Raw genomic sequence first — 20,830 nt, 5'->3', positions numbered from 1 at the left:
TTCAGAGGCTTCTGAGGATGCAAAGCCACGTCTCCATGGCGCCCAGGAGGCGGAGCTTCCACGGTGCTATGGGAAAACAATCTGGACAATCTGAAGGACAGACAGAAGAAGCACAACAAAAGGCTTTAAGAGCAGCAGACAGCTCGTTCAAACCCTGAGCGCGTATGTGCGAGGCATTGTCTACATACACACCATCCATCACGCGGTCAGGTGGCTCTCTCCCGCTCTCAGCATTCTCTACAGCGCTCTTTCTGCAGCATGAAATCAATTTTTAGCTCCTCATTTCCTTTGCCAAGAAAAGAGGCAAGTCTGCCAGACACACACACACACACACACACACATTCCTCCTGTATTCCCAGTTGTCTTGTTAGGTGGAGTCTGGGTTTAATTCTTGCCTAATTTAAAATAAGCAGCCTTTTAGTTTAGTGATGATGATCCTAAAACTTTTCAAACACGCACACACGGTGATCAAAGATGCACTCGCACACACACTGTCTTCATTGTCTAGACCACCCAGTGTGTGTGTGTGTGTGTGTATGTGTGAGGGGGTTACTTAGTTAGGGGAGCAAAATGCCTTCAAAAGTGAACTAAAGCCTTTTAGGGAACACCCATTAATTGAAAGATTGTTATAAAGTAGTTTTTTTTTTTATCACTTCAATCTTTCTACTTCAAGACGTCATGTTTAATTCAATGTGTTACTTGCAATTTCTTTGTAACTAATCATGTAATTTACTAGCAATTAAAAATTGTTTCTACACATTTAAAGTTTGAGTTAGTCTGTTGGAATAATTAATTTTTATTATTATTATTTTTTTTTATTATTAATTTTTTTTTTTCATTTGTTGTTTCCATGTAAGAGTGCTGAACATTTTCTTTTCAGGTTTGGGTTAAGCCTGTTGGAATAACAATTAATTTTATATAAAATTATTATTTATATAAAATTTATATAAAATTATTTTATGCATAATTATTTTATATAAAAACATTATAACTTTATGTTATGTCCTCATTTATATAGATAAATAAATGAGTGTAAATTAGTTTTTTTTATTTATCATTATGATGATTATAATTTTTATTAATTTATTAATTATTTGCATACAAAAATGCAAAGCATTTTATTTAAAGGTTTTAGTTGGTCTGTAGGAATAATCATTTGCTTTACATTAAAACATTAGCATTAACAAATTAAACATAAACCATATAGCATGTCTCATTTAGAGCGCTAAGTTTTGCTTTACATTCAATGTGGTAATTCTCATATGAATACAAGCAGTTTTCCAATGATGTTTGATGTTTTGGTGGAAAATTTTGAGGTGAAGTGTATTTCCAGTCAAATGTTCCCGATATTCCATTGGAATGTTTCTGATGTTCCAGTGGAATGTTTGTGATGTTCTGCTAGAATTAACATTTCTGGAGCGTGTCAGAAGGCAAGTCTGCCAGACACACACACACACACACACACACATTCCTCCTGTATTCCCAGTGGTCTTGTTAGGTGGAGTCTGGGTTTAATTCTTGCCTAATTTAAAATAAGCAGCCTTTTAGTTTAGTGATGATGATCCTAAAACTTTTCAAACACGCACACACGGTGATCAAAGATGCACTCGCACACACACTGTCTTCATTGTCTAGACCACCCAGTGTGTGTGTGTGTGTGTGTATGTGTGAGGGGGTTACTTAGTTAGGGGAGCAAAATGCCTTCAAAAGTGAACTAAAGCCTTTTAGGGAACACCCATTAATTGAAAGATTGTTATAAAGTAGTTTTTTTTTTTATCACTTCAATCTTTCTACTTCAAGACGTCATGTTTAATTCAATGTGTTACTTGCAATTTCTTTGTAACTAATCATGTAATTTACTAGCAATTAAAAATTGTTTCTACACATTTAAAGTTTGAGTTAGTCTGTTGGAATAATTAATTTTTATTATTATTATTTTTTTTTATTATTAATTTTTTTTTTTCATTTGTTGTTTCCATGTAAGAGTGCTGAACATTTTCTTTTCAGGTTTGGGTTAAGCCTGTTGGAATAACAATTAATTTTATATAAAATTATTATTTATATAAAATTTATATAAAATTATTTTATGCATAATTATTTTATATAAAAACATTATAACTTTATGTTATGTCCTCATTTATATAGATAAATAAATGAGTGTAAATTAGTTTTTTTTATTTATCATTATGATGATTATAATTTTTATTAATTTATTAATTATTTGCATACAAAAATGCAAAGCATTTTATTTAAAGGTTTTAGTTGGTCTGTAGGAATAATCATTTGCTTTACATTAAAACATTAGCATTAACAAATTAAACATAAACCATATAGCATGTCTCATTTAGAGCGCTAAGTTTTGCTTTACATTCAATGTGGTAATTCTCATATGAATACAAGCAGTTTTCCAATGATGTTTGATGTTTTGGTGGAAAATTTTGAGGTGAAGTGTATTTCCAGTCAAATGTTCCCGATATTCCATTGGAATGTTTCTGATGTTCCAGTGGAATGTTTGTGATGTTCTGCTAGAATTAACATTTCTGGAGCGTGTCAGATGGCTGTCCAAAATCCTGTACGTTATCCCGCTTGTATTTTTCTCATTATTCCGCCCTCGTTTTTCTCAGTGTCAGAGGAAAACAGAAGGAGAGGCTGAAAAGAGAAGATGTTGTGACGGAATTTTCATCATCTCCTCTGTGACTGGTGTCGGAGCGAGCGGTCAGATCCAAAGAGGCTTTGTGTTGTTATCACGGTCTGCTGAGTGACACGTGTGCACACACACACACGCCGCGCCGCTGCAGGTGCAGGATCCTGGAATGTGTTTGAAATGATGTTCACCTGCAGGGGCCGTGAGAACCTGAGGGACTCAACAGAAACACGAACTCCACAGAGATCAAAGGTCAGAGGTCATCTTCCTGCTCTCATGTGAAATATCCAGTCTGGATATTGAGACACACACACATACTAGAGCATTTCAGTACAAATCTTGAACAGGTGCAGCGAGCGTCTCACAGTCAGGATATGAGGAGAAACTTTATGCGAAGGCCTGGATGCCGCTCTACGCAAGAACATGAAGTAAATACTTCTAGCGACGCAGACTTGATTTCATGCATCGTGTTCTGAAATGTGTCTGAATGCAATTCATAACAATGCAATGTTGCATTCTCAGTTTTTTTTATTCCAAAATGTATCAATATTACAACAAATGAAGCAAAACAAGAAACTTGTAGTACAAACTAAATATACAATTTTCAATGTTAAGATTGATGTATACATTAATGTAACATGCACATATACGTATTTCCATGCATCAAATCATTGAAAAATTATTTTGAGAAAGCACCAATGTAAAATCCAAGTCAAGGTTAGGCTGGTTAGACTTAGGTTTTGCCCCTGCTGGTGGATGTTAAAACTACACCATTATTCTTGCAATAAGCATATTTCTCAGTTGATGGTCATTCAAAAGTACCATGTGTTCTGACCTTATTGTTTATCACACAACTTTTAGATCACTGATTCATGGTTTTATAGTAAATGATTTTGGAGGCTCTTAAACTGTAAAATGGACTTTAAATATTTTTCCTGTTTGCTGTCTTAGACGTCACAGCTCAGGATAGTTACTTGTTGCATTTAGTAATGAAAAAAACTGAAACAAAGTACTGAAACAAAGCTTTTTGAAATCAGCTGAATCAACTGCTTCGCTCAAACACCACAGGATGACGTCAAAATGTGTAAACGCAACGAAAACTCAACTTTTACCTAGGGCATAGGTTTGATTTTGACATTGGTGAGACATAACAGCAGACAACACCCTCCTCCCCATCCAACTACCCCAACAACATTCACATTTATGGCAGACTTTTGACCACAGTTTCATGTCATCTAAAGTCTTTATTTATAGCTTTGGTAGCTAAAATACTCATAATTCATAAAGAGAGCTTTTTTTATGTTAGCAAATTAATCAGACAATAATAACACAATTTTGATTAAAACCAACAAGCTGCTCGCTAAATTTCACATACATAAACAAAAATCTGTCTCTAAACCCCTCTTTTCTTAAACTAAAAAAATACTATGGTAACCACATATTAACCATGGTTGTGCTAGTTTAACCATGGCATTTTTAGTAGAACTGTAAAGATACGCGATACGCACAAGTCCCGATCTGAATCAAATTATTCGTGATACGCGCTCCAAAGTTCCGATCTGAATCAAATTATTCGAGATAAGCGCTCCAAAGTTCCGATCTGAATCAAATGATTCGCGATACGCACTCCAAAGTTCTGATCTGAATCAAATGATTCGCGATACGCGCTCCAAAGTTCCGATCTGAATCAAATGATTTGCGATACGCGCTCCAAAGTTCTGATCTGAATTAAATGATTCGCAAAACGGGCTCCAAAGTTCCGATCTGAATCAAATGATTTGTGATACGCGCTCCAAAGTTCTGATCTGAATTAAATGATTCGCAAAACGGGCTCCAAAGTTCCGATCTGAATCAAATAAATCGAGATCCGCGTATCACAAATCTTTCACGTACTTCGGAGGGCTTATCGCTAATCTTTCAATTTGCGAAATGATTCACGAACCAGCTATGAAGTTCCGAAATGAATCAAAAGATTCGCGAACCTGCTCTGATGTTCTGGGATATCTTAGTTCACCCCAAAATGAAAATTCTGTCATTACTCACCCTCATGTCCTTCCAAACCGGTAAGACCTTCGTTAATAACATAATTTATTCAACAATTCTTCTCCCCGAGTTACCATCTTCCGCTATTTTGGAGAGTAGCACGACGCATGTGCGCACTTTCCCCAGAACGCAATCAACGTAATCAGCGTTGTTTACGTTCAGGAGAAAACGCGTGCATGCTGAACGTAAACAACGCTCAAATTATTCGCATTATTCGTGATACGCGATCTGATTTGAGTGCTTTGAATCAACAGTGAAGCCTGAAATCTCGTGACTCAGCGAGTTCAATACTACTGATTGAAAACAAAGGATTCGCAAATGTTTCGAAGCTTCGTAAAGCAGAGTTGACAGCGCTTCATCAGGTGCATACAGTAGAGATTTTTGGGCCTAAAGCATCAGACTCATGTTTGTACAGGTTCAGTGTGTGTGTGAAATCATAAAATGGGTTTAATTAGCTGATGAATCTCGCACACAAACACACGCAGCTGGTTTAATCAAACATATAAACACACATTCCTCACCTCACACACCTGACACCTCAGCTGCTGCTGCTCGCAGCCAAATTAACACACATACACACACATCATATCAAATTTTGATGTGTGTGTTCAGTGCGGGAAGACTGTATATTTACCATGAACTTCTATAAAAGAGTAAGACCTTCCACAGACCAGTGTTTTTAGTGTAGCCTATATACTGTACATTAAGTTAAGCTAAATGACAATGAGAACTGTTCTAGCTGAAATAAGAGCAGTTTTCATATTTCATCTCTGTTAATGTTTATATCATGTGACAAGAATGTTTCTAATGGTCTTAGTTTTAGTCACCCTCCATAAGACAACAGCAGATAGGCTAATAGTTTATCTGAATGCATTTAAAGACTTTTGTTATATTAGTGAGTCATAATTTTTCCAGTCAGTATTTTCTGTCGTAAAGTCCTTTGATTTTGGGTTTTGTTGGAACTGTGAATGTAATGTTTGTAGTTTAGCTGACCAAGCAATGGAGCAATAGCATTTGCTTTTGCCAAGATTTTGAACTGAAGTCCCAAAACAACAAAACTAATAACAAAACGTTTTATTATTTAGTTGGACCCGTGCAAACTTAGGCTTGGGTTTGTGATTTATATTAATATCATTACTATTGCTCTTCTTTTCAAAATGCATGCTGAGATTCCCGAGTCCTGAAGTTTTAGGTTTCTCTGAGTGTATTTTAGCACTAGTTCAAGACCTAGCTGGTAACCCAAAGGTTGCAGGTTCAAATCCTAGAAGAGTTATTAATCTTCTGTACGTCAGTGAGTGGTTAGTTGGTGTCTGGCGACCTCTTGAGGAGAAAGATGATTTGCTAGTTTCACGTTTGTGCATTAAATGTATTTATTGAGAATATGTTAACCCATATAGAGAATTTAGACATTTGTACAACATTGTGCAGATTTACATTCTCATTTCATGCTGTAAAACTAAATAGGAAAACAAAACAATCCTTAAAGCAGTTTACAATAGCGTAAATGATCTTCTGCATGTGTATGATACAGACAGAGGGTGTTAAGAGAAGAGTATCCATGTGCACATTCAATAGATCTTCATAAAGTTCCACTCTCCATTTTCAAATCCACCTTCATCTTCTGCTTCTCCATCACCGTCTCCAGCTCTGTGGCTCTGCGAGCGTCCTGAGAGACAGACAGGCATGCGGTTAGATGCTAAATGCATGCTCATCGCTGGCTGTCAAGATCAAATTGCTCGGTTTAATTTTTAAAAAAGGGTTTATTAGGTTGATTGTTGCATATTAAGTAAGGATATTAAAACTACCACTAGACTAACACATCTTACGCTTTAGTGTTAAAGCATTTTTAAGCAGGTCGTTAATGTACTACTGCAGAGGGATCCAGTGTTTCAAACTCTGCAGTATATACACTGTAAAATGGCAGCTATTTTTAAATACTAACTTTCTGATCATTTGTCAGTGTTTTAAAATATGAAATATGACAGCTTAGTCCCTCACACAATGTTTACCCAGCTGTTCTCGATCTCGACTGTAATATACAGAAAATAGTTGCACCAAATAGGATTGCAAAAATGATGACTGCATCAGGGTTAGTATTGTATGTTAACAAACTAAAACCAAAAACGAAACCATAAAAATGTGATACTTAAAAGATATATGAACTGAAATAAAATAAAACACAAAAGCTTTAAACAAAATATATCCAAAAAAGAAACTAAAAGAAAACACAATATTAAATGACAAAATTATTTCGGCTAGCTGTCAGCAGTTTTGTCATTTTCATTTGTTTCTACTAAAATAACAAAACTAATAAGCTAAACCTAATCATTTAAAATTAATATGTACTATATAGATAACTGATAAAGCAATAAAATGACAAAATAACTAATAAAAGTAACAACTAGTAAACCAATAACTAATAAAAATGACAACACATAACAAAGTTACTAAAATTAAACTAAATGAAAACAGAAAATTTACAAATAAAATCAAATTCAAAATATAAAAAAAACAAACAAACAATAATGTGTCATTGACTGCATGGATTTTAAAAGATCAATTATCACTGATTGGTATGTTTTAACCTTGAATTAAAGGCTTCTAGCTTCTAATCCTGTATAAAACACGTTTTTATTTTGTAATAAACCAAAATTATGCTGGGGATTTATGTTTATATTTTGTGTTGTAACATTTCAGAATATTTAGAGCACATTTGGATTCAGGAATTTTTCGATTTTTAAATGTAGAATTGAAATAAATTCAATTTTTTTCAAAATAAATTAAAATGTATTTTTTTAGATGTTTAGTTAGAATGATTCCGTAATCACATGCAGCTTCAAATAAAACAGCAGAGAAGTGAATGTACCTCTATCTGGGCTCTCTGGACCGTCAGCTGACTGTAGACTCTAGCGCCCTCTTCAGGAATAACAGCGCGCAGCTCTTCTTTATTCAGAGAGAACAGCTGAGCTCCGTTCAGAACCCGCAGACACTGTACAGTCCTGCACACACACCAACAACAGCCATTCATTGACCACAGCTATTGCATTATTATATACAGTATATGCACCTCAAACAGTGATCACAGAAATGTAAACTGAAACTTGTATATATTGCACTAAGAGAAAAAATGCATCATGGTAATCTGGTAAAATACTGTAGTTCATATAAAATCATACTAAGTGAATGTGGGATGTGGTTTTTCCGGTCGTCAGTGATGTGAGGTGTTACAGGTGGAGTATTATTAGTAATTGCTGTAAAGTGTTTCCTGTGTGAGACTCACGGTTCACTGAAGCCTTTCTTGCCCAGCCAGTTCTCCACCTCTGCGGGCGGGGAGTTGTAGTCCAGCGGGACAGACGTCTCTGCTGAACGAGGAATCACCAGACGAGGAGACAGATTCTTCCCGCTGGTCAAACGGTGCAGCAGCTCGTCATTCACCTGCATCACTGACACACAACCAGCAAATCAATCTCAGCACAAGATCAAAAACCTGCCCGTGAGCAACAGATGATATTATAGTCTTTAGGAATGTTTCGATTAGCTTGCAGCAGATTTCCAGCAGGGCTATTATTGTTATATGAAACTGAAACAAAAACCATAAAATGAAATAAGCATGAACCGAAATAAAATAAAATATAAAAACTATGAACTACAGAAATATTAAAACTAAAAAAAAAAAAACTATCTAAACTAAAAAACCTAAAACTAGTAAATAAAAATTAATAAATACTATACAGACATAATAATAAAAAAAAAAGACAAAGCACGTAAAATTACAAAAATATGAAAACAAAATAAAAAATGGAATCTAATTGAAAACATTAAAAAATGATCAATGATACTAAAATAATATTAACAGAAAGTTTTAGATTCTGAAAAAAAAACTTCAGGGATTTTTTCATTTGAGAAATTTGGGAATTTTTACATTTAAATTTTTTTATTTCTTTTTTTATTATTATTATTAAAAAAAATATATTTTTAAATTATTTTTCTTTTAGAGGTAGAGTTTGAATTATTCCATAATCATTATTTTTATATTTTCAGCTGGATTAACTAAAACCCAAAACCATAAAAATATATAAATTATGAAAAAACAAATCATTAACTGAAATAATATATATTGAACTTGTTGTTTTCAGCAACGTGTTTCATTTGAATTTAGTTGAAGTGGAAGTACTAAAATAGCTCAAACTAAATAAACTAAAACTGAAAGTTAATATAGACGTTTAAAAATATTAAAATGGCAAAACAAAAAACAACAAAATTACAAACTAAAAAAATTCTAAATATTAACAAAAACTATAATAGTTTAGTTTAATTTTAGTTTAAGTTTTAGTCATTTTGTTATGTGCTTTTGTATTTTTATTAGTTTTTGTTTACAATTTTATTTTCTATTTAGCTTAAATTTATTTTAATTTCAGTTTTAATCATTTCTACTTCAGCTACTTCAGTTAGTTACCAAAGCAAATTTGTATTCCTCGTTTAGCTTTTTTTAAGTTTTTCATTTAATATTTACATTTTACTTTATTTCAATTACTGGAATTTTTTTTGTAGTAGTTTTACTCTTAGTTAACAATAACAACACTGGTTTGAAAAGCAAGAGAATTCATCAAAAGTCTCCATTTGTGCTCCAGTGCTGTCTAGGAGAAACTGTTGTGATATAAATGAGATCTGATTTGAGATGTTGAGGTCACTGATGTGTTTGTACCTTTCTCCGTGTCGTCAGACAGTGACCCGAGGATCATGCTGCGCGGCCGAGCGGCGCTGGGGTCAGAGGTCACGGCGGACGGGCTGCGCAGGCTGTTGAACATCGGTGGAGCAGAGGGAGGCTGAAACAGAGAGCGTAATGTCAGAAGAAGCAGAAGAATGGAGATGTTCTGATGTGAGTTTGTACCTTTGGAGTTTTCTGAAGCACAGGGTTGTCGATGTGTGTCACCGGCTCCAGGATGTTAAACGGCACGAATCCCACTTCATTAAACTTGTTACGACACTTCCACCAGCGCTTAGATGACTCGATCACCTGGACCACAGACGAATAACAGGAAAATAAAGCTTATTTGCATTAATATAATACTTGGAGGTGTTACATGTGTGTGTTCTTATATATACATAATAAATATACACAGTACACATACATATTTTATGCAAACAAAAACTTTTATTTTGGATGCGATTAGTCATTTGACAGCACTAATATACATAGTATATATATATATATATATATCTGGGGGGATGGCATGCAAGAAATAAATATAAGAAATATATAATTAATATAAAATAAATTAGTGTGTGTATATATTTATCCCAAAAACATTTTTACAATGAAACCAAACATTTTTAGAATTAATATTAAAAGAAATGTATATTTTAGAATATCAATAAATATATATTAAGTGTTTATTTATTTTTGAAGATTTATTATTATTATTATTTTTATTAGTAGTAGTAGTATATTTTATTAAAATAACAATGTTGTCTCCAAAAATAAATAAATGCCCCCCCCCAAATATAATATAATATAATATAATATAAAATATAATAACTCCAATACAAATTAATACATTTCCAAAACAAATTAATACATGAATATATATTTTATTAATATCCTGAAATATTAATTTATTGTAATATTAATTCTAAAAATGTCTTATTTTGATAACTACTATAGATGAGCGTGTGTGTGTAACCTCTAGTGTCTCTCCTTGAAGTACAGACAGCTCACTGTTGTTCCGTGCAACAAAATCATAACTGCAGCGATATAAGCGCTCTTTAACTCCGCCATCACTGAGGACGAGAGACAGAGATGTTTTCTCAGATCGTACATTTGCATTACAAAATACTTCTTTAAAATGCAGTTACAAAATAACCAGCTTTGATTACTGAGATAAAGAGGACAGAAACTGTGGGTCGTTTAAGAAAAGACAGTGAGAGAATCACTGAACAAGCCTTTAACAGCACCGTTATCACAGCGATTACACTGTGAAACTACTGCTGGTGCTTAGTGAGAGTCGACACAATGAATGAACTTGTGTTAGTTAGTCTTTTGTTATTTGATAAATACTGAAAAACCATGGCTGAAACGGACACATCTGAAAGGATTGGATTGATTCTTCAGATGTGACTCACACTTACGGCTCGTCTGCAGTGTGACGGTCAGACGCGTGAGACGGAGTCAGCTGAGGGTGACAGAGACAGAAACACGTTAGCAAGAACATCACACAAGGACAGACAGGGAAAGCACATTTGTGGGATTTTTATTAGTGTGTTTGTCTACATGATGGGTTTAATTCTGTTTTAACAATATATTTTTCATCTAACTGTGTGGTTAGCCGAATTGTTTTTTTTTTTTTTTAAAGAAATGAATACTTTTATTCAGCAAGAATGCATTAAATTGATCAAAAGTGACAGTGACAAAGACAAATGTTGCAAATGATTTCTATTTCAAATAAATGCTGTTTTTTGAGCTTTCTGTTCATCTGTGAATCCTGAAAAATAAAATACATCACCGTTTTCACAAAAATATGAAGTTGCACAACTGTTTTCAACATTGATAATAATCAGAAATGTTTCTCGAGCAGCAAATCAGCATCTTAGAATGATTTCTGAAGATCATGTGACGCTGAAGACTGGAGTAATGATGCTGAAAATTCAGCTGCGCATCACAGGAATAAATTACATTTTAAAATATATTAAACTTATACTTTAAATTGCAATAATATTTCACAATTTTTCCTGTATTTTTGATTAAATAGATGCATCCTTGGTGAGTACGAGACTTGTTTCCTCCTTACCCAAACTTTTGAACACTAGTGTACATTATTAGATCATTTTACCTCTACTTTTGAGAGCTCAGCGTCTTGTCTGTGTTCTAACTCCACAGGATCGACCCATCCGGCGGTATCGGACCCCGGCGGTCTCCATCCGTCCTGAAACACGAGTGTGTACGGCGCCACGGGACTTCGCAGAGCAGATCTACATGAAGGTAACAAGCCATCAGCATGTGCACATATTAAAGTAACACATCTCCAAAAAATATAGTTCTGCACCATGTACCTATGTTGTGTCCAGTTGGGCCCTAAAGAGATCCACAATGCATTGTCCTGTGCCGTCAGGTTGTTCTGTAGCAGAGTCACGGCTCCTTGTGTCATAGCCGGGCTGGACACGGACGCAGCGAAACCAGGACCTCCTGTAGCCTTCACCATCTACAAACACACGCAGATACAGGTGAATTATTTGAGTGCTCTTTACTGCTCAATAGACGTATGAGACCTTTCTCCGCACAAGAGTGTGCAAACATTTGATGAAACACTCGAAACAATGCAGCGCAACAAAGGCCTTAAAAGCTCTGCTGTTTGCACAGGAGAAATATGAGCAGACATATAAATGCACACGCATTTACCATTTCGAGCGGTTTGAAGATGTGATGCACGAGCTCCTCTGAGGTCGGATTGGAGATGGCAAATTTTAACCGTGCCTGTAAAACAAACAATACGCTTATGGAAACCTGAGAGAAAATATATGACGCCACACTGCTTAATAGTTCATGAAGAGTATTATAGTATTAGTAATAGCAATAATTGATATTAACAATTTTAATATCAATGAATAACTATATAATATAATATTAGTTATTACAATAAGATATTAGTCAATATGATAAAATAATATAATTTAAAAAAAGTTTTTTTTAACTTCTCAAGTCACTTATAAGATATAAGATATAATAAGACATTTTACACACACACACATTTATATATATATATATGTCATTTGCATTAAAAAATTATGCATTTTTGTATTATATTATGTATTTAATAGTATTATTTATTATTAGTATTATTAATAGTATAGTATTATAGTGTTTACAATTATATACATACATACATAAATTCTTTATATTATTGTATATTTTGGTGATGTAAGCAATTTTATATAAAACATGCTTGATGTAAAAAAACTAATCATAATAAATAAATCATATTTATAATAAATAATATATAAAATAAAAATTTCTGGCAAATAATTAAATACTAAATATAATCTTCTTAAATATAATTAAACTATAAATAATTTTATTATTATTATTATTGTGCATAATTAAAATATTAAACAATTATTAAATATCAAATTAATAAGCTATCCTTTAAAACATCATTAGGTCTTGTTTTAACTACTGTTAACTAACAATGAGCAATACATTTGTTAAAGTATTTATTAATCTTTGTTAACGCTAATCAATAAAAATACAACTGTTCATTGTTAGTTCATGTTAGGCCCAGATATAACTTTGGATTTTAATAATGTATTAGTAAATGTTGCAATTATTATGAATTGTGATTAATCAATGCTTTTCATAGTTAGTTCATGTTAACTAATATAGTTTGAACAACTGGAAGCTTATCGTATAGCGTTACCCATAATTAAAATATTTTTTATAAATTTACATATTTGCATTGATATTCATGACTCACCAACAGACTGAAGCTGTATTTGAATTTCTGAAAAGCGTCGAGAAACTCTTTCTCAGAAGGCGGTTTGGCTTTAGCCGTGAGAAGATCCTCTATAAAACACAAACACACAACAAACTCTCTAAAACACTGATCATGTGTGCAGTTAACAAGATATAATGAAACCTGTAAGTGAAGATTTCCAGGTGCATTGTGTTCTTGGAACAAATGCAGGCTTGTTTTAGTGTGTGTTTAAGGTGATGCAGGTGTGATATTATTTTAATTGAGAGTATGTTAGTATTGAGTACACACAGGGTGGAGACTGCTGACGGCCTCGTAACACAACACTTTCCCATCAGCTGATGTCCTGATAGGAACTGCAGATAACAGGCTCCATCTGTTGATAGGAGCTCACTGTGCTCTTTACAGAGCGTTCAGTTCAGCTGCATTTCAGAGCTTCGCTTTCTATTTTATTAAGCGTTCAGGTTTGTTTTTTCCTACAGGTAGACTCATACCGTCTGCACTTTTCTTCTGGCTTTTCTTCTTCTTTTTGCTTCTTTGGTCGAGGATAATCTGAGCCTCTACTGACTGCTGCAGCTTTCCGATGAATGATTCGATATCATCAAAACAATGATTTAGCAAGTCCTAGAAATAGAGAGAAACCAGGCGGTTAGTAATAAAAATACATGCAGAGATCTTTGATTTGGGTCTTTTTTAACTCTGTTGTTAATGTAAACAGGCATGTCAATGCGGCGTTATAGGTCATGCTAATGGTCAAACTGAAGGTCAACTAGAGCGCGAGAAGACAACAGTCTCATAAAGATCCACTAACTGAACAAAACAAGCTAATTCAGCTGTGCTTGGGGACAAAATGGGTGAAAAATGTTCCCAGATGTTAGTCAGATACAACAAAAACTCCTTTTGGGGACATTTGCAAAGTTAAACATGATTTCTAAAGTAAACAAAGTTTTTTTTAATTATAAAAATTTGAATTATATATGTCCATAATATGTAAAAATCATACATACTACTGGTCACTACAAGTCAAAAGTTTGAAATAATTAAGATTTTATATTTTTTTGAATTTTTTTTAAGTCTCCTATGCTCACCGAGGCTGCATTTATTTGAGGAAAAATACAGTAAAAATATTGCGACATATTATTAGAATTTAAAATAACTGATAATCCTTCAGAAATCATTCTAATATGCTGCTTTGCTGCTCAAGAAACATTTCTGATTATTATCAATGTTGAAACCAGTTGTGCTGCTTCATATTTTTGTGGAAAACTTGATATACTACCATTCAAAAGTTAAGATAATATAAATATTAAGCAGAAAAAGCTGTTTTCATCTTTGATAATAATAAGAACCATTATTAATAATTGATTATCAATGATAAATGGTATGATTGAGCACCAATTAAGCATGATAGAATGAATTTTTACTGTAATTTTGATCAAATACGTGCTGCCTATATACAGTATATACAATAGTTTTCTGTATTTAAATCCTGTATTTGTTTATATGTACTCACCACTTCCATCTGAGCCCTAAGGAATGACTTATCAGGTTGACCGTTTACCAGTCCATTAGCTAGAATTGAGGAAGAGTGTGTTAATCTGTGCCTGTTTATAATCAGTATTGATAGGTATTGATTGACACACACCTCTGATGCCCGGATAGGGTGGAGGAGGGATGGGTGAGGGTGGATTTGGGGCTTGGGTGTACGGCGGACTCGGGATTCCCGAAATATCCATACTGGACTCAGAGAACCTGAAACACACACATTGACATGACAACACTCCCTTTATTCAGAATGACAGTGCGTGTTCTGCTGGACAATGAGCAGATCTGCAGTATTTCAGTCGGGTTTGATGTGCGTCACGGTGTTTTAAACAAAATGTGATTTAATTGCCGGCACACAATGCTAATGAATCACTAACAAACACATCAAACAACTTTAAGTTGCATAACTAAAGAAAAAACGCCCATATGAGCACACACATGGAAAAAAGAGCAAGATATTATCTTCCAAATAAAGACTTGGACAAGAATAAAAACACCCTTTTTGAATCAAGTTCATTTACTTAGCTATGAAAATGAGTCAAAGTCAAATTTATTTAAACACTATAAAGTCGAGCGAAGGCCTGTACATTAAATGACACGCAATTTTTTTAATATGAAAATAATTATATTAATTACACAGTAACCCAAACCCTAAAAGAAAACAGTATTTTTTAGAACGAAAAAACATTATTGAATTTATTTATGAATATTTTCATCTGTAACGACATTGCTAAAGGGAACTTTGGTCAGATTTTGCTCACTTTTAGCAATAATTCTGTCCACAAAGTCTTAGTTAACCAAATATGCTCATTCATAAGAAAATCTAACCATCCTAGAAAACACATTTGGCATTCAGTTTGACATTGAGATGCCTTGAGGTTAGTTCAGCGTGTCTCCTGCTCTACACACACACACACACACACACACACACACACACACACACACACACACACACAGACAGAGTTTCAGTCATATGTAACTGATAAGCACATACAGCAGATAAAGATAACACACTGTACCTTACTTGTGTCCTGCTCGTCTTGTAAGTGTTTATTCCTAAAGAACGGCCGAGGTCGAATGAATCTTTCCCTCTGCAAATCTGCCTCTCTCTCCCTCCCTCCCTGTACTCTTAGTCACGCCTTCCTAAGTTATGAGAAACTGGTTCAGCCTGTTTGTGTTCTTGCTAATAGGTTCTATTTCTCGAGGTTGTGGGCACACAGTGGAAATCACAACATGACCTGACTGTTAAGATCAGTACCTGTTTGCTCTTATTGTGTAATGCGACACAACTTGCTTGATGTCATCTCTTATGTGCTCTGCCTGAAATACACAAACAGGTAGAGAATGATGTCATCAAAGAGGCGGGGCTCTGGTTGGACAATCACAACAGTATCATCTGAATCTGAATCAGGAATTAACAGTGATTGCTGCAATGAAACTCATCTCACTTTGACAGATGTGTAGCTGAAGAAACACATGCTTGGCCTCTTCTGGGTGCAGCTCTGAGTTTATGCAGTCGCAGCGTAGAAGAGAGAACACAGCAAACTCCTCCAATTCCTCATTAATGGTCAGTTGTGGAACAATCAACAAATCGATCATTAGTCGCAATTTAATATGCATTCATAAAATAAATATTCTGTACAGTGTACAGTGCTTTGCAAAGATATGGTGATACAAAATGTATTTGAGTGACATTTGAAACTTGTGTGAATTTTGTTGCATTAGATCAAGTGTCCGTATGTGTGTCTCAAATGCTGCAGGATCTTTTCTCTCTTGAAGTCTCAAAGTCTTTTAATCAGCTAGTGTTTAACATTTTACATTCATGCACTTGGCAGATGCTTATATCCAAAGTGGCTCATATGGCATTGCATTGCATTCAAGTTAAAGGGATAGTTCACCCAAAAATAAACATTTGCTGAAAACAATATGCAGTGAATGGGTGCCGTCAGAATGAGAGTCTAAACAGCTGATAAAAAAATACAAAAATCCACACCACTCCAGTCCATCAATTAATTTTTTGCTTCTTGTGAAGCAAAAAAAAGCTGCATGTTTGTAAGAAACAAATGCATCATTAAGATGTTTTTAACTTTAAACCGCTGCTTCTGGCTAAAATACCATAGTCCATATACCATAATAATTTTTTGTTCAGTGAAAAAAATCCACCAACATATTTGTTTAGAACTGTTTTGGACTGATTTCGCCTGTAAACGGTGCTTGATCTGTGCAGATTTCTCTCCTGATTCAGACGAGACGACTTTTTCCACTGGAGGAAGCGTTATTATGGATTATGTATTCCTATTTCAGCCAATAAGCAGTGGTTTGAAGTTAAAAATGTCTTAATGATGAATTTTTTTTCTCTACAAACCTGCAGATTTTTGCTTCACAAGACATTAACTGATGGACTGGAGAGGTGTGGCTTACTTGTGGATTATTGTGATGTTTTTAATCAGCTGTTTGGACTCTCATTCTGACGGCACCCATTCACTGCAGAGCATCCATTGCTGAGCAAGTGATGCAATGCTACATTTTTCCAAATCTGATGAAGAAACAAACTCATCTTCATCTTGGATGGCCTGAGTGTGAGTACATTTTCAGCATATAAAATTTTGGGGTGAATTATTCCTTTAATACATATTATTTGTTGCATATGATAAATGCATGCATTGCTAAAACCGTAAAGATTTTTGAAGCATGCTAGTTTCTGTCTTTGTTTTTGTTTTTTTCCCCATTAGTCCATCTGTTTTAATAGTAGTACATGTAGTCGCTCTATTCTCCGTTGTATTCTTACCTGGTTGTTTCTGTCTCTCAGGCTGACTTTGTTAGTACGGACCTCTAAAATCACCTCAGCACTGGACAGCCGATAAAAATCAATGAGAAGTGGAATCCGTGAAAGAGCCTCTTCAACAGTATCCACACCCTCATCTCCCAAAGAAAAACTCACCAGCCTCTGGATAAAAAAACAGAGAAAACAAAAAATGAGCATCACAGATATCAGGCTGTAAAAAATATAAACACAAAACATGACAATGCACACAAAGTTATCAGGAGCATGCATGAATTACCTCTTCAGCTGCCTTTTCTACATTTATCCTAGTTAGGATAAATATAGATATAGATAATTAACTGATTAATAATTAACCTTCCCAGAACTCTACAAATTTAGTTATTTACTGATTAATAATTAACCTTCCCAGAACTCTCCAAATGTAGTTATTTACATGAAATTAGCTAATTTTAATTTAAAAAACAGCACTCATTTTACTACTGTAATGTGACATATTTCTGACCAAAACGGTATATTTAATGAGGAAAAGTTGTGTGCTGATCTTGAGTGCTTGTGAATTGGTATGACTCTACATACCAGCTACACACACCTCATCACACCTTGTTTCTCCTACAGAACTATTAGATACTTACTGTCCTTATGCCCATATAATAGACTCCACTTCCTGTACATGTAAGAACAATCTCCCAAACTACAGGCGTAGACTGATAATTCACTTCTTGCACTGGCTTGTTTATTCCTATTAGGTAGCACATATTTTTATTGGTTTATATATTACATTTTGGCCAGCATAACAACTCTCTGAAGTGCATGTTTCTAGGGCGTAGGTTTGATTTTGACATTGGTGAGACATAACAGCAGACAACACTCCCTCCCCATCCAACTAGCCCAACATTCACATTTATGACAGACTTTTAACCACGTTTCATGTCATCTAAAGTCTTTATTTATAGGTGGCTAACATACTCATAATTCATAAAGAGAGCTTTTTTATATTAATCAGACAATAATAACACAATTTTGATTATGTAAAACCAACATTACAGCAGCAGTTTTAAAGATGTTTTGATTGTTTGACTACTCAAAAGAGAATACAGCAAAATATAACTTAATTAATTTGTGTTCCCTGCTAGCTAAATTTCACATACATAAACAAGAATCTGGCTCTAACCCTCTCATTTCTTCATTCAGAGTTGATCTCGACAAGTACAAGGCAACTATCCAAAGCTCTGCTAATCCTAAAGCAATCAAAACTGTATTCTGAAGTCTCGATCTGAAACAAATGATTCACGATATGCGATCCAATTGGAGCGTTTTGAAACAGTGAACCATTTTGCAACGCAATGGTTTAACTGATTCAGAGTTTTGAAAAACTCTGTTTCAAGGACATATTTTTTAGTGCATTTACTTTAACTTCTCAGGTTTTATCAATGGTATAACCTATTTCAGATGCAGCCAAAATGACAACAACAGTGGTTACATATACATATATTTAATTGTTTGATCAAAACTATTGCTAGGGACGATTTAGTAGTAGCTGGATATATTGACAGGGACATGTCCCTAGCATCCCTACTAAATTCTTTGCCCTTAGCATGTTTGATATTTTTTTTACCTCAATCTGGATAAGAGCAACTGCTAAATGATCTAGTAGTAAGTGGGGTGGTTTAAGTTCTCTTTGCTAAGTTACTATTACTGTTGATCATACTTTAAATTAGTGATTTGAACAAACCATTAAAGAAATAGTTCACCCAAAAATGAATATTTACTGAAAATGTACTCATCCTCAGGCCATCCAAGATGTATACAAGTTTGTTTCTTCATCAGAACAGATTTGGAGAAATTTAGCATTACATCATTTGCTCACCAATGGATCCTCTGCAGTGAATGGGTGCCGTCAGAATGAGAAGCCAAACAGCTGATAAAAAGTAATCCACACCACTCCAGTCCATCAGTTAACATCTTGTGAAGCCAAAAGCTGCAGGTTTGTAAGAAACAAATCCATCATTAAAGCTCTTTTAACTTAAAACTGTTGCTTTTGGCTGAATTCCATAATGCATAATAATGCTTTCTTCAGTGAAAAAGTCCATCTACTGTTGACCTCTGACATCAAAATCCGCCAACAATATTTGTTTAGAACTGTTTTGGACTGTTTTTGTTTGTAAACGGTGCTTGATCTGTACATATTTATCTCCTAAATCAGACAAGTGACAGGATTCTGGACTGTCTGTGTCGTGTTTAGCCCCTGTTTCTGTTCCTGTTTGTCCTTATTTGGTCATGTTCCTGTCCTCGTTAAGTTTGATTATTAGTTGATTCCCCGCACCTGCCTATCCCTCATCAACTCTAGTATATAATGTGTAGTCTGCCTCATGTTTCTTTGTCGGGTCTACTAAGTTGTGTTCGTGTGTCGCTCCTTGTTCCTGAGTTGGATTTACCCGTGTCTGGGATTTAATAAAGACTGTTTCGTGTATTCCACGGCTCCGTGTTCCTTCCGGCAGCGATCGTGACAGAAGACCCGACCAAGACAGTTACCTCCGTGTGCCCCCTCCGTTTTTGTTTCTCGTTTTACCCAGTGTCTTTTTGTTTCTGTTGTTTTCTCCCCATGGATCCCCTTGCTGGTGGAGCAGGGGGAGTGTTCGCTCGAGGACCATACCAGACTGTTTCTGGTCCTCGCCGAACTCACCACCTACTCGGATGACGCGCTCTGCATGTTCTATGACGCCAGCCTGAACCCCGTGTGCAGAGCGCGGTCGTCCGAAGATGGTCATCGAGTGGATCTCGCCGCCGGATTCTGGCGGGAAACGGATCCACTCCTGACCCAGTAACCAGCCCACCGTTGCCGCATGGAGCGACAGAGCAACGGATTGACCCCGCGTGCAGAGCACCGTCGTCCGAAGATGGTCTTCGAGCGGATCTCGCCGAGTACCTCCTCCGCATGGAGCGACAGAGCAATGAATCGCTGCGGAGCCGAAGCTGCAAATGACGTCAGTCAAGGTGCGAGAGCCGGCAACAGAGCCCGCCACCAGGGAGAATGCCACGGACAGAGAGAGTGCGGAGTGGAGCTCCGCCCACTGCACACCGCGGCCTTTCGGATCCACGCCTCCACGTCAGTCGCCGGTGCCATCTGCTCCGCCTTGGCCCTCTGGATCCTCCCCGTCGCCCTGGCTCTTCGGCTCTCCGCCTCGGGCTCCTCCGCCACCTGCTCCGCCGCCGTTGCTCGGCCACCTGGAGTCGGCGGCCATTTCTCCTCCATGGCTCCTCCCTCAGTCGGCCTCACCATGGGCCGCCATCATGGCTGTGGCCTGGGTCCTGCTTGGCCCTTCCTGCTCTAAGTCCTTCCTGTTCATT

General features: G+C 35.6%; 1 protein-coding gene across 2 annotated transcripts; it reads right to left on the bottom strand.

Moving 5' to 3' along the window:
• Positions 1 to 6,041: 6,041 nt before the first annotated feature.
• LOC107667127 (epidermal growth factor receptor kinase substrate 8-like protein 1) lies at positions 6,042 to 15,811 on the bottom strand. Of its 2 annotated transcripts, none has more exons than XM_016458723.1 (15): positions 15,717 to 15,811; positions 14,798 to 14,904; positions 14,666 to 14,724; positions 13,647 to 13,776; positions 13,156 to 13,244; positions 12,084 to 12,158; positions 11,738 to 11,886; positions 11,518 to 11,656; positions 10,817 to 10,860; positions 10,372 to 10,468; positions 9,579 to 9,704; positions 9,393 to 9,513; positions 7,968 to 8,130; positions 7,554 to 7,686; positions 6,042 to 6,353 (listed from the first exon to the last, which is right to left on the bottom strand). In XM_016458723.1, exons 2-15 carry the CDS (start codon positions 14,886 to 14,888, stop codon positions 6,267 to 6,269), a joined length of 1,503 nt encoding a protein of 500 aa, XP_016314209.1. In that variant the 5' UTR covers positions 14,889 to 14,904; positions 15,717 to 15,811; the 3' UTR covers positions 6,042 to 6,266. The 2 variants fall into 2 exon arrangements, with proteins under 2 accessions (XP_016314209.1, XP_016314210.1); XM_016458724.1 differs by having other exon boundaries at positions 15,722 to 15,794.
• Positions 15,812 to 20,830: the final 5,019 nt, after the last annotated feature.

This window comes from Sinocyclocheilus anshuiensis, unplaced genomic scaffold (genome assembly GCF_001515605.1).
Source record: "Sinocyclocheilus anshuiensis isolate Anshui unplaced genomic scaffold, SAMN03320099.WGS_v1.1 scaffold415, whole genome shotgun sequence".
NCBI classification, from domain to species: Eukaryota; Metazoa; Chordata; class Actinopteri; order Cypriniformes; family Cyprinidae; genus Sinocyclocheilus; species Sinocyclocheilus anshuiensis.
Note: the sequence above shows the minus strand (reverse complement) of the source record. Positions and strands in the feature narration are given on the sequence as shown.

Excerpts from the sequence above, each read along its gene's own strand:
- LOC107667127 (XM_016458723.1), bottom strand. The coding sequence starts at position 14,888 with ATGGATATTTCGGGAATCCCGAGTCCGCCGTACACCCAAGCCCCAAAT. Across the intron at positions 13,777-14,665 it reads TTAGGGCTCAGATGGAAGTG|GACTTGCTAAATCATTGTTT; the intron begins GTGAGTACATAT and ends CTCTATTTCTAG. Across the intron at positions 10,861-11,517 it reads CTGAGCTCTCAAAAGTAGAG|CTGACTCCGTCTCACGCGTC; the intron begins GTAAAATGATCT and ends TGTCACCCTCAG.